This window comes from Haematobia irritans, chromosome 3 (assembly GCF_050003625.1).
Source record: "Haematobia irritans isolate KBUSLIRL chromosome 3, ASM5000362v1, whole genome shotgun sequence".
NCBI lineage: Eukaryota > Metazoa > Arthropoda > Insecta > Diptera > Muscidae > Haematobia > Haematobia irritans.
Genome location: NC_134399.1, coordinates 4,319,501 through 4,334,100, shown reverse-complemented (window position 1 = coordinate 4,334,100; position 14,600 = coordinate 4,319,501). Strand labels below are relative to the sequence as shown.

Here is a 14,600-nt window from a genome sequence, read left to right as displayed (position 1 = left end):
CTATATAAATAAAATTTTGACAAAATTTTCTATAGAAATAAAATTTTGACAAAATTTTCTATAGAAATAAAATTTTGACAAAATTTTCTATAGAAATACAATTTTGACAAAATTTTCTGTGGAAATAAAATTTTGACAAAATTTTCTATAGAAATAAAATTTTGAGAAAATTTTATTTCTATAGAAATAAAATTTTGATAAAATTTTCTATAGAAATAAAATTTTGACAAAATTTTCTGTAGAAATAAAATTTTGACAAAATTTTCTATAGAAATAAAATTTTTGACAAAATTTTCTATAGAACTAAAATTTTGACAAAATTTTCTATTTCTAAAATTTAGAAAAAAATTTTCTATAGAACTAAAATTTTGAGAAAATTTTTTATAGAAATAAAATTTTGAGAAAATTATCTATAGAAATAAAATTTTGAGAAAATTTTCTATAGAAATAAAATTTTGACAAAATTTTCTATAGAAATAAAATTTTGACAAAATTTTCTATAGAAATAAAATTTTGACAAAATTTTCTGTAGAAATAAAATTTTGACAAAATTTTCTATAGAAATAAAATTTTGACAAAACTTTCTATAGAAATAAAATTTTGACAAAATTTTCTGTAAAAATAAAATTTTAACAACATTTTCTATAGAAATAAAATTTTGACAAAATTTTATTTCTATAGAAATAAAATTTTGACAAATTTTCTATAGAAATAAAATTTTGACAAAATTTTCTGTAGAAATAAAATTTTGACAAAATTTTCTATAGAAATAAAATTTTTGACAAAATTTTCTATAGAAATAACACTTTGACAAAATTGTCTTTAGAAATAAAATTTTTCTATAGAAATAAAATTTTGACAAAATTTTCTATAGAAATAAAATTTTGACAAAATTTTCTATAGAAACAAAATTTTGACAAAATTTTCTGTAGAAATAAAATTTTGAAAAAATTTTCTATAGAAATAAAATTATAACAACATTTTCTATAGAAATAAAATTTTGAGCAAATTTTTTACAGAAATAACACTTTGACAAAAATTTCTATAGAAATGGAATTTTTGGCAAATTTTTCTATAGAAAATAAATTTTGACAAAATTTTCTATAGAAATAAAATTTTGACAAAATTTTCTATAGAAATAAAATTTTGACAAAATTTTCTATAGAAATAAAATTTTGACAAAATTTTCTATAAAAATAAAATTATAACAACATTTTCTATAAAAATAAAATTTTAACAAAATTTTCTATAGAAATAAAATTTTGAGAAAATTTTTTACAGAAATAACACTTTGACAAAAATTTCTATAGAAATGAAATTTTTGGCAAAATATTCTATAGAAATGAAATTTTTTTGCAAAATTTTCTATAGAAATAAAATTTTGACAAAATTTTCTATAAAAATAAAATGTTGACAAAATTTTCTATAGAAATAAAGTTTCGACAAAATTTTCTATATAATAGTTTGTTTGGTAGATTTTTGGTAAAATTTTCTTCAAATTTTGGTAGATTTTTTTTGGCACGAGTGGTAGCAGTGGTTACCACACATTGTTAAAGATCAAGCCTTGCCGGCTCCTAATTCCCTCCTCTAGAGCCACAAAAATGTAAAAATTATTAAAAATTGTGTTTAGTGCAAAAGTCCCTACATTGTGCCCTTACGTTCCTACAAACCTAAATAAAAGTACTTGTAGGGAATTTCCCCTACATCTGGCATCACTGATCAAGAATGCCTTAAAAAGGAGGGTCATGCCTCCATTTCTGCCAGACAATGACCACCAAAATCTTTGGATTTCAGTCCGTTGGACTTACGCCCCTAGGGCATTTTGGTGAGTAAAGTTAGCACTAAGAAAGATCAAAGTGTCGATCATCTCAAAACAACGCTTCGCCTAGAATATTCCAAAATATCCTAGAGCTACTATCGTGCGCCATGTGATAGCTTTGTCGGACGTTTGAAGGGCATGATTCGTGCCAAAGGTAGCCAATTCGAACAAGTCTAAGCTGATCCTGAAATTTGATGTTATGCCCGACACTTTTTGATTTTCAACAAATCCTATTAATAAGTATTCGGACCAATTATTGTTTCTTTTATATATATACGAGTATATCCAAAATAGCGCAAGTCAATACTATTCGTAGATTTGCATGCTCCTCAAAAGTATTATTTTTCCCTTAGGATATTTTTTTCATTTCATGCTATTATCCAAACAATTTGGAAAATATAATATTTTTTGCAATTAAGAAAATCTATTTCCTAGACATTCAAGCTTTACATTCCCTTAGAACATAAACTGTAGTTTAATGCATGCTCAATTAGTAAGAAAAATAGTTTTAGAGTTAGTTAAGGATTAAAGAAAATTAATAATTAATAAATCTGTTTTATGAAACGAAAAAACGAATATCTTCGTTATCAAAAAAAGTTGATACCAAGCCCACAAAACCAGCCATTAAATCCTCCACTTTGCCAAGAACCTCCTCACAAGGTAAGAGCCAAGGTTAATATCGAAATCACCAAGCCTTTCTACACCTGCTGTAGTTCTCTTTACTCTACAACTAACACAGATTATTAATATGGAGTTTTTCTTTCCAACCCGCTTATAGAACGTGATCGCCTTAAACCGCCACCACCTCCCAAACCTATGGTATTAGCCCAAACGGCCCATAATAATTATAGAGCTGATATTGCTTTGGCCCCCGAAGTCTATAATCATTTGCGTGGCCTACAGAAAAAGGCCAAAGATTTACGAACTGAAGTAAGGACATTGCGCCGTTTGTCCCAGGCCCAGGCAGTTGCTGTGAGGGAAGACATTAAGAGCACATTTATGCGCATTAGAGCCACTCTCTTGGCCAGTAGTGGTAGTATATGGGGTCACCAGGATCAGGATGCTACAAGAATTTCCCGAGAAGAAGAATTGTATAAACAGGAAGTGATACGCTTGGAAAAGGATTTAAGTGATTTAGAATCATCCGTTGAAAGTCTGAGGGGAGAGGTGATTAATCGCAGAACTAGAGTTAATATGACAGCTGTTGAAGATATGGCTTTAGTTTTGAGCAGAGCTAGGTAAGACTAACATATGTCTGAATTTTTCTTCTATGAACTTTAGCTAATTTTATGAATTGTTTTCTCTATTTTGTAGTAAAACTGTGGCCGAATTAAAAATGAAATTTCCTGCATTGTCCAATGGTCTGCGTTGTATTCTATCAAGTGAAATGGAAAAAGTTGTTAGAGAAGAAAAGTTCCTAAAAGAAGAACCCGATCGTCTGGAATCGGCATTGCGAAGATGCAAAAAGCTGACGGGTACTCTGGTGACATTGAAAAGGTAGGTCTATAGGATAGTGGGACTTTAAAAATTTACAATGCAATAAAACTTTTCATCTTCACATCTCCAAAAGTGGACAACTTTAGTGAGACAATGGCCATATTATCAAATTAAAATAAATCCTTCGGTCAGTGGACACTTCACAAATGTGGAAAAATTTAGTCGGCGGTGGGGGTCCACTTCTGAGAGTTTTTATTGTATACCAGAGATTTTATTGTATACCACTTCTGAGAGATTTTATTGTATATAGCAGCTATGAAAAATCGGGTGTATTTATTTCCGCCAACAGGTTGAAAATCAAATAGTTCAAAAAAATTATAGTTATGGGCAGCCGTGGGACAGTGATCCCTATGCGGTACCGAGTGACGTCATTAATCGTAAATAATCCAGGTTCAATTGGATAATATTTTTATTGGGTTCAAAGCTTTTCTAAGCGGTATTAGGGGGTACGAGTACGAGTATTCGTTAAATTCGACTAGGTCGATTTTTGTAATCTTTAAAATCGACTTTTGATATTTTTGAAATTAGGATCAAATCGGCTAATTTAACCGAATACATCGAAAGGTCAATTTTAAAGGGAAATGTGTGTTTATAAAAGTCGAAATTCCCCATGTCTAAAGTCGAATTTTCAATAATCGCAAAAGTGAAACAAACAAATGGAAAGCTGCAAAGTCGATTTTTTGTTTCTTAATCGGCTCTGTCATCGTGGTGCAAGGCGGGCTTGCCAACCATAGGACCGTACACTAAAAAGTTTTTCAGAGGGAGTTTCAAGGTTTCTCCAAACGATTTCACCATAATGCGAAACGCCATTTGGACTCGACTATAAAAAGGAGGTCCCTAACCTAACCTACAATATACAAGGCAGAGTTTTTGATGAGTATTTCCAAAAAGTATCACAGAAAGTGACCTTCGTAGTAAAAACAAGTATATACGGCCGTAAGTTCGGCCAGACCGAATCTTATGTACCCTCCACCATGGATTGCGTAGAAACTTCTACGAAAGACTGTCATCCACAATCGAATTAATTGGGTTGTGGTATCTTAAAACTTCTTAAAATCGTTTTCTAAATTGTTAGTTAGTCCATACGTGGTATATATTAGACAAAAAAAGTATGTATAGGTAAGTCTACAAATAATTACGAATCAATATGGACTTTTGCACGGATCGGTTTATATGGGGGCTATATATAATTATGGACTGATATGGACCACTTTTGGCATGGTTGTTAAATATCATGTATTAACATCACGTACCAAGTTTCAACAGAATCGGTTGAAATGTTCTTCTCTTAGAGGCTTCGCAAGCCAAATCTGGGGATCGGTTTATATGGGTGCTATATATAATTATGGACCGATGTGGACCAATTTTTGCATGGTTGATAAAGACCATATACTAACACCATTTACCAAATTTCAGCCGGATCGGATGAAATTTGCATCTCTTAGAGGCTCCGCAAGCCAAATCGGGGGATCGGTTTATATGGGGGCTATATATAATTATGAACCGATGTGGACCAATTTTTGCACGGTTGTTAGAGACCATATACCAACACCATGTACCAAATTTCAGCCGGATCGGATGAAATTTGCTTCTCTTATAGCCTCGGCAAAGCCAAATCGGGGGATCGGTTTATATGGGGGCCGATATGGCCCATTTTCAATACCGACCTACATCAATAACAACTACTTGTGCCAAGTATCAAGTCGATAGCTTGTTTCGTTCGGAAGTTAGCGTGATATCAACAGACGGACGGACGGACATGCTCAGATCGACTAAGAATTTCACCACGACCCAGAATATATATACTTTATGGGGTCTTAGAGCAATATTTCGATGTGTTACAAACGGAATGACAAAGTTAATATACCCCCATCCTATGGTGCCACAAAAGTGGGAACAATTTCTCAAGCAGAAACATTTTTCTTTTACATCAGAAAGATTCGATTGACTAAACAACCACATTCAACCAGTGTTACCGTTGAGCCACTTCAGTGGCAAATTAGTGTTATTGTACCGCCTAAAAGTATGCATGAACAATTTTCTCTAGTAGGTAAGAGTTAATCTTGTGAATATTAAACTTAAAGATTTTCAGCTAAATGGAAATATAATTAATGTTAGACTACATAAAATCTATTTCACTACGCCATATAAACACTGATTTAATTGCTTTTAAAATTTGGATTTTCTTTATGAAAAAGTCCGTCACGGGTTTTAAATGAGTGTGCCACCTTTAATGGCTTGTGACACTTTTAGTGCCACTTTCTAGAAGTTCTCAACGGTAACGCTGTTTTCAATCAATTATATGATCCAAAGTGGTTCTTCGACTGAAGCGGTTATTTGCCAATTTGCATATACTAAGAAATTCTATTAAAATATGTGCATACTTTTAGGAGAGTACATGTAATTCCCAGGTTTTTAATACTTCTCGTGAAAATACGACTATTATTGATTTGAAATTAAAGCTTTCCATAAACTATTGAAGCAAAGGGATTGTCCTATAAAGGTATTACTTAAAAAGTGGGAGAGATGGTCAAAGACGTGCCACAACATTTTAATATTTATGGTAACAATAGTATTATAGCATGGAAAAAGATAAACCTTTCCACTAATGTGGCACAATGGTAAGAAGTTTTTCTACATCAATATATATCTGTTCTTTTCAATCTAAATCTCATTTGTCTTGAATATTGCATATAAAATTAAAAAGTTATACCATTACCAAATGACCATTTAAAAATATTTAACATCAATTTGTAATTTAATTCAGTTATCACAGGCCACCGTAAAAAACTAGACCACCACTATGGCATGTCTAAATTCTTAAGGTCGCATTTATTAAAATTCAATCACCCGTGAATGTCTTTTGCTGATAGATTTTACTAATGACCTTAATTGAATATTTTTGTACATTTGTTTTTTTTTGTCTACGAAATGAAATATGATGCTTTAGTTTAACTACAACAAAGTTGTAATTATAGAGACGTAAATAAAAATTCCATAGTTGTCAGATTAAGAAATTAAATATATTATTGGCTATACCAATTTAATTGATAAGCATTTTTCTTTATTGAACATTTAATACAAACCATGATTAATGATGCCCCAAGACAGGCAAAAAGTAATGAGCTACCAATAAATGAAGTTTTTATTTTTTAAACTACGACGTTGTGATTAAATATTTATGATTTTGCATATACATTTAAGCTATCAAAAAATATTTATTTTGTTATTGGTGTATCCACCAATGATATTGGGATTTTGTTAACTTCACAAGGTAGATTCTTAAAGTTGGAAATTCAATTAAATAGCATTAATGACTTTAAGCTTTTTAATAACGATAATAGAATTATCTATTTGTCTTTATTTTTTCGTCTTAATAATTATTATTTTTAAGAGAGATTCAATAAAATCAAATGTCTAAACTGGCACCCAACGGGAAGGCAAAAGTTTGATTTGATTTGTTGGATGATATGTTAACCAAGCACAACAAGATAAATCTTAAAAATTACAGTGCCGGTCGATATTTGATTTTTAATAATTTCAAATGACTTAAATCTTAGCACTAAAACATAGGAAAAAAAATTAATTAAATTATTACACTATGAATATACAATTTATTGCAAAAGATTAAATAACTCTTTTTAAAACGTTGTAACATATAATTACATATGCGTTGTATATGAGATGTAGGTTATTCCCGAGACGAATGCTTTGTAGAATTGTCTTTCTGATACTAATTTGTTAGCTCATGGAGTTATGAGTTTCATTCCTCTATTAGGTCGAGCAAATGTTAATCGATTTGAAATATATTCAGGTTCTTTTGTGTACCAAACACTTTATCTATAACAGATTATTGTTAAAATTGTTATTGAAAAGCACTAAGAACTAATGTATAAACTGGCGCCCAACGAGAAACAAAGGTTACTGTAAAACAAACTTCCTGGTCATTGGAAAGTACAAAAGACTAGTTCTGCTCTTACTTCTTCTTAAATATCAATATTAAGGCCGTATATATAACACATACGCAGGGTGAATGATATGTCTTGTAACCAATTTCAGGTTGCTCTCATTAGTCTAGATTTATTCTAATGATAGTTCATTTTAGTAGGCACACCATCATCCGATGGTCCAAATTTTCGATGACGCTGAGGCATAATGGAGGTTCTATGCCGTTAATGTGCCGAATTATCTCATCCTTTAGCTCTTGAATTGTTGCTGGCTTATCGACGTACAAATAACCCCAAAGAAAAAAGTCCAACGGTGTCAAATCACATGATCTTGGCGGCCAATTGACATCGCCATTACGTGAGATAACACGGCCATTGAATTTGTTGCGCAAAAGAGCCATTGTTTCTTTAGCTGTGTGGCAAGTGGCACCGTCCTGCTGAAACCACATATCGTCCACATCCATATCTTCCAATTCGGGCTATAAAAAGTTCGTTATCATCTCACGATAGCGAACACCATTCACAGTAACTGCCTGACCGGCCTCATTTTGGAAAAAACTACGGCCCGATGATGCCGCCAGCCCATAAACCGCACCAAACAGTCACTCTTTGTGGGTACGTTGGTTTTTCGACAATCACTCTTGAATTCTCATTCGCCCAAATGCGGCAATTCTGTTTATTGACGAATCCACTGAGGTGAAAATGTGCCTCATCAGTGAAGATGATTTTCTTCGAAAATTGATCATCCACTGTTGCCATTTCTTGGAACCATTTAACACGTTGTTGGATTGCGTATCTCTCCATGGTTCAAATTGAGTAAGTCTGAAATAGAGAAATGTCAAATAAAATTCGGAGAAAAAACTTGGCGTTTAGGTGTGGTTCACATTCAACATCGGCCCTTACAATTTAACCACCCTTTATTTACAAGCTTGCAAAAGCAGTTTGATCTATAGCATTCCGTAATAAAGATATTCGTGATAGAATTTAAGCATGTGGTTGCTTTATATTTGGTTGGAAAACCACACGTGGCTATCGTTGGAGCCCTTCAGCATTTAGATGTGAATAAATCTATTATTTCTCGTATCAAGTGGACGACAAAAACGGTAACAACATCAGAAATTACCCGAAAAGTGAAAGGCGAATTTTAATCGAAATTCACACCGTTGTGGTAGAAAACTTGCTCGTGAGCTGAACATATCGAGAGAACGGATTCATCACATATTGCAAAATAGGCTTGGAATCTTGTCGTTGAAAGTACAACAAGTGCAAAAGCTCATCGATACACAAAAAAAATTAAAATGGAAATAGTTGGTTTTCACCGATGGGAAGCAATTCCCAATTGAGCAGTTTGTGAACAACCAAAATTATCGGAATTACATGCCAAAGAGGTCGGCTGAAAATTTACACCTTCAATTGGCTATCATAACTCAAGTGAGCTAGTTTGGGGCGCCTAAATGTTCAGTCCTCGCTCGTATTACTCGATCGAAATACCGAATATTATCGAGGAAAATTCCTTATCATATTCGGGCAGCTAAACATGTTGGCCTCAGATCATAGCAATCAGCTAGCGTCAACAAAGGTTCCTCTCTCCATTTCTATCAGACAATGGCCACCAAAATCTCCGGATCTCAATCCGTTGAACCTTTTCGCCTGGGGCGTTTTGGAGAGTAGGTTTGGTGCTAAACAATACCAAAGTGTCGATTATCTCAATTGGGTGGTTCATTGGGAATGGCCCAACATACCGCAGAGCCACTTTCAAGCAGTATGTGATGGCTTCGTCGGCCATTTAAAGGCAATAATTCGTGGCAAAGGTAGCCAATACAATGAACAATAAAATAAAAAAAAAATTAAATACATTGCCGTTAACTTTGTTACATTACATAATAGGCACCTTGTATATGGTACGGCGACGACTAACTATTTATATTTAAAATTTATTTAGTTTTTTCTAAAATAAAGTATTTTGTACGTTAGGTTAGGTATAGTGGCAGCCCGTTATTTCAGGTTCACTTATAGTGGTTTCGATTTAAAAGAAATGTGTTACATATTTTACACCTTAGGTTAGGTTAGGTGGCAGCCCGAAGTATCAGGCTCACTTAGACTATTCAGTCCATTGTGATACCACATTGGTGAACTTCTCTCTTATTACTCCTTTTTATAGCCGAATCCAAACGGTGTTTCACATTGCAGTGAAACCACTTAGAGAAGCTTTGAAACCCTCAGAAATGTCACCAGCATTAATCCACCGCTGAAAAACTTTTTGGTGTTCGGTCGAAGCAGAAATCGAACCGACCTTGTGTATGCAAGGCGGGCATGCTAACCATTGCACCACAGTGGCTCCCTAACCTAACCTACGGTGCAGATGCACGGACGAAAAAGACTGTTTTTCATATGTTTGGGTGTAAAAATTATATGTTTGAAACTCAAATTTTTTAACACAATATTTTTAAGTGCAAGCATATAATGTTCATAAACTAACATTACATGTTTGAGACATATATGTTAATATGTTAGAACATATTATGTTTGGGACATAAAATGTTTGTAAATATAATATACTTAGATGCAAACATATATTAATTTGGAAATATCCCATAAATCTGTTTAGAAAGAGAGACCTAGAGAGTATGCTGCAAGTAAAATAATGGAAGTAACCAATTGGCGCCTTAAAAATATATCCACACAAATAAAATTTCATTAAAACTTTTTACTACCAGTGTATGGCCTAAGGTGAAACAATATGTTTGAACAATGCAAACAATATTTTGTTTGGACCAATCCTGAAAATATATATGCTTGAAGCAAAATGTGTTTGTGGTATATGTTACAGAAGCGATTTTTTGAGGGTGTGGTTACACCTTTTTTTTTTTGATTTTGTATCAGTGTTGCACATTTTTGTTCGCTTTAAAACGCAAATGGTGTGGTCTTTGCGATCTATGCAACACTTTTTTCCCAAACGAAGTCACCATTAGACAATTTAGTCCATTGTGATACCACAAGTGGTGAGCTTCGTCCTATCAATGAGAGCTGCCCGATTCTATTTTTAGCAAGGGGCCACTTTTTTATAGCCGAGTCCGAAAAATGTTTCACATTGCATTGTAACGACTTAGAGAAGCTTGTAAGCACATACAAATTTGACCAGCATTAGTAAGAGGGGATATTCCAGCCCTGAAAAAGTATTTGGTGTTTGGTCGAAACTGCACACAAAAAACAAATTCTAATTCACGAAATTAATTGATCCAATTGATTTTTTAATAGAAACGTCTTCAACCACAGAAATTATAGTATCAATTAAAAAATTAATTGAATGCCAATTAAAAAATTAATTGATCCAATTAAAAGACTAATTGATACTATTAATTTCGTGACTGTTTTTTGTTTCAATTAAAAAAGATTGTTGAATCAATTAAAATTTTAATTGGAAAAATTTTCGCCAATTTTTTTTTTGTGTGTGCTTGAACCCTTTGTGTGCCATGCGGACATGCTAACCATTACACTACGGTTTCTCCATGATATTTTGTAAGTAATCACATTTGCTTTCCATTTTCCTATTACAGATTGGCCAGTGTTCAGGAACAACGTTTACCACCCACTGAACCACAAATCAACGAAGATCCTCCACGTTCTACTGATGTTTCGGTGGCCGATAAGGTAAGACATATTTGTTTACTATTCCCTCTGTGTATGGCCTATGTTGCCTGCCCCCCCAACAATGTCCCCTATTTCACCCTTCTACCCTGCCACAGAAAGCACTTCACTTTAGTGGGCTTTTAAAATATTTTAAGATATGCCAAAACAAATAACCAAATACCCACAAATACCAAGAACATGTGATACCATAGTTTAATTCATACATTTGATTTTGCATATACGTACCTTATGAAAACATAGTTGAAGAATTAGTTGAACCATAATGAAATAACAAATACCAGTACTTAAGAAGTTAATACCATTTTTTTTTGTTTAATTTAAAAGCCCTTTAAAGGGCTAATCTATATTCCAAAAAACACCCACCTATTTTCCCCCCTTACTTCTAAACCTTTTCCAACTATGTTTTTTTGTGTTTGAGTTAAAAGTAGACTACTTTCAATATTAATTACAAAAAAATTGAAACAAATCCTTTTCTTGGTCCCTTACTCAAGAATTTTTCCCACAAAAGCAACTAACATAACGAATCAAACCACAGTAACAACAAAACATGAAAATATTACTATTATTATTATAATTTAACGAACATAAAAAAACAATAACATTTAATAGATATATGTGTACATATATATATCCTTAACCTAAAGTTATCAAAATTTATTGAGATTTAAAATTGTATTTGAAATTGACTTATGAATTTGTTTACAAACAAAATTTGTTATTTATCTCTTTAATCCTATTTCTTGTAATTTTTGCGTTGAGTGTTGAAGTTAATTTGAATTTAAATTTAGATTTAAGTTGATTATACTTATGTTGCAATTGGCTGACTAAATTTTCCTCTTAGTTCTAATTTTGTTTTTATCTAATCTTTATAAAATTTAATTTTCAATTTCCAATCATACGCTAGAAATTAATGCGAAAAAAAACAAAACCTAAGCAGTTACGAACAAATGGCATTGGTGATTTTTTAGGTTAATTATACTACTAGTTTCAAAGAAACGCTTCACCGATTCTTCACCTAGTTTGGCTTCAAAAAAAAAAAAAAAAGATCAAACTTGAAAAAAAACAGTAACAGAAAAAATACATAAAATGGAAACGTCTTAAAACTATTAGAGCACGAAAAACAAAACCTAAAACTAAAGACCACCACAATTTTTGTTATAAACAAATCAATGAATAGAATCGGTGTAATTTAACAAACATTCGAAGACATCACCAACAACAATTATGTATTGCATACAATTCAAAAGAAAAAAAACTAAAATACAGTGGAATTAAAATTATTTTCAATTGAGTTGTCGTTATACCCTCAACCTACGAAGTTATGGTTATCATTTTGGGATTCGATTAAACTTTGGTTATAATATAAAATTGCATATAATCCATAGACTTAGCAAATATTATATTGTATACTAACCAATTTTGTTTATACATTAGGGTTTGTCCATGGCAATGTACCCAGGTTTTCTTGGAGAATTAAGAACCTCTGAATAATCTTTAGGTTTCACGATCTTTGCCTGTTTGGCGAGCATGCCAAATATTTTGATATATCGACTAGTTTCAGTGTCATGTAGAAATTGAACCTTACCGAAAATACAAACTTCGAAAGAAGAACTCAAATATCGAATATAAACAAGTATATACGGCCGTAAGTTCGGCCAGGCCGAAACTTATGAACCCTCCACCATGGATTGCGTAGAAACTTCTACTGAAGACTGTCATCCACAATCGAATTGCTTGGGTTGCGGTAACACTTGCCGATGGCAAGGTATCTTAAAACTTCCTAACACTGTAATATATACCACATAGTACACATTCCGGATCGGATGAATTTTGCTCCTCCAAGAGGCTTCGGAGATCAAATCTGGGGATCGATTTATATGGGGGGCTATATATAATTGTGGACCGATATGGACCAATTCTTGCGTGTTTGTTAGAGACCACATTCTAACACCACGTTGCAAATTTCAACCGGATCGGATGAATTTTGCTCCTCCAAGAGGCTTCGGAGATCAAATCTGGGGATCGATTTATATGGGGGGCTATATATAATTGTGGACCGATATGGACCAATTCTTGCGTGTTTGTTAGAGACCACATTCTAACACCATGTTCCAAATTTCAACCGGATCGGATGAATTTTGCTCCCCCAAGAGGCTCCGGAGGACAAATCTGGCGATCGATTTATATGGGGGCTATATATAATTATGGACCGATATTGACCAATTCCTGCATGGTTGTTAGAGACCATATACTAACACCACATACCAAATTTCAACCGGATCGGATGAATTTTGCTCTTCTAAGAGGCTCCGGAGGTCAAATCTGGGGATCGGTTTATATGGGGGCTATATATAATTACGGACCGATATGGACCAATTTTGGCATGGTTGTTAGAGACAATATACTAACACCACGTACCAAATTTCAATCGGATCGGATGAAATTTGCTCTTCTAAGAGGCTCCGGAGGTCAAATCTGGGGATCGGATTATATGGGGGCTATATGTAATTATGGACCGATATGGACCAATTTTTGCATGGTTGTTAGAGACAATATACTAACACCATGTACTAAATTTCAGCCGGATCGGATGAAATTTGCTTCTCTTAGAGGCTCCGCAAGCCAAATCGGGGAATCGGTTTATATGGGGGCTATATGTAATTATGGACCGATATGGACCAATTTTTGCATGGTTGTTAGAGACAATATAATAACACCATGTACCAAATTTCAGCCGGATCGGATGAAATTTTCTTCTCTTAGAGGCTCCGCAAGCCAAATCGGGGAATCGGTTTATATGGGGGCTATATGTAATTATGGACCGATATGGATCAATTTTTGCATGGTTGTTAGAGATCATATACTAACACCATGTACCAAATTTCAGTCGGATCGGATGAAATTTGCTTCTCTTAGAGCAATCGCAAGCCAAATTTGGGGGTCCGTTTATATGAGGTCTATACGTAAAAGTGGACCGATATGGCCCATTTGCAATACCATCGGACCTACATCAATAACAACTACTTGTGCCAAGTTTCAAGTCGAGAGCTTGTTTCGTTCGAAAGTTAAGCGTGATTTCAACAGACGGACGGACGGACGGACATGCTCAGATTGACTCAGAATTTCACCACGACCCAGAATATATATACTATATGGGGTCTTAGAGCAATATTTCGATGTGTTACAAACGGAATGACAAAGTTAATATACCCCCATCCTATGGTGGAGGGTATAAAAAGTACCATCATGGTAATGTACACATCTTAAAAAATACCGAGAACTCTATCGACAACTTATGATCGAAGTTATCGTACACTGAAAAAAAAGCATACTCATTTCCAAAGATTTTGTCTTTACTTTAAAAAATTTGGTATTGATTCCGAGCCAAAGAAGCGGAGAATACAAGTAAGGATACTTTTAAGACACAATTCTCTTTTAAATTTAGGTTTTGTGTACTTGCTTCTAGGAAGCAAATTTTAATTTTTCGCTTCCTCAGCTTTTTTTCTTCATATGCTATCAAAGTCCTTTAAAAACGAGTTAACGGCAACTTTATTTTCCAAATTAGGACTCGACTTCCAGTAGAAATTATGCTATGTTTGAAGTAAAAAACTTCTTTAAAATAAAGTTTTGAAAAACATGTCCTATATTTGAACGATTTTTTGCTTTGTAGTCAAGATGCAAAAAGA

At 33.3% G+C, this 14,600-nt stretch overlaps 1 protein-coding gene across 3 annotated transcripts in view; it reads left to right on the top strand.

The window, feature by feature from the left end:
* LOC142229226 (coiled-coil domain-containing protein CG32809) overlaps positions 1-14,600 on the top strand; it is a 91,011-nt gene that overhangs the window by 62,923 nt on the left and 13,488 nt on the right. For 2 of the 3 annotated variants that reach the window (XM_075299767.1, XM_075299766.1), the window contains 4 exons: positions 2,417-2,479; positions 2,598-3,057; positions 3,134-3,316; positions 10,821-10,914. In XM_075299767.1, coding sequence (XP_075155882.1) covers positions 2,417-2,479; positions 2,598-3,057; positions 3,134-3,316; positions 10,821-10,914 — 800 coding nt within the window. Of the gene's footprint in view, positions 1-2,416; positions 2,492-2,597; positions 3,058-3,133; positions 3,317-10,820; positions 10,915-14,600 lie in introns of all 3 variants that reach the window. The other variant, XM_075299765.1, reaches the window with a different exon arrangement.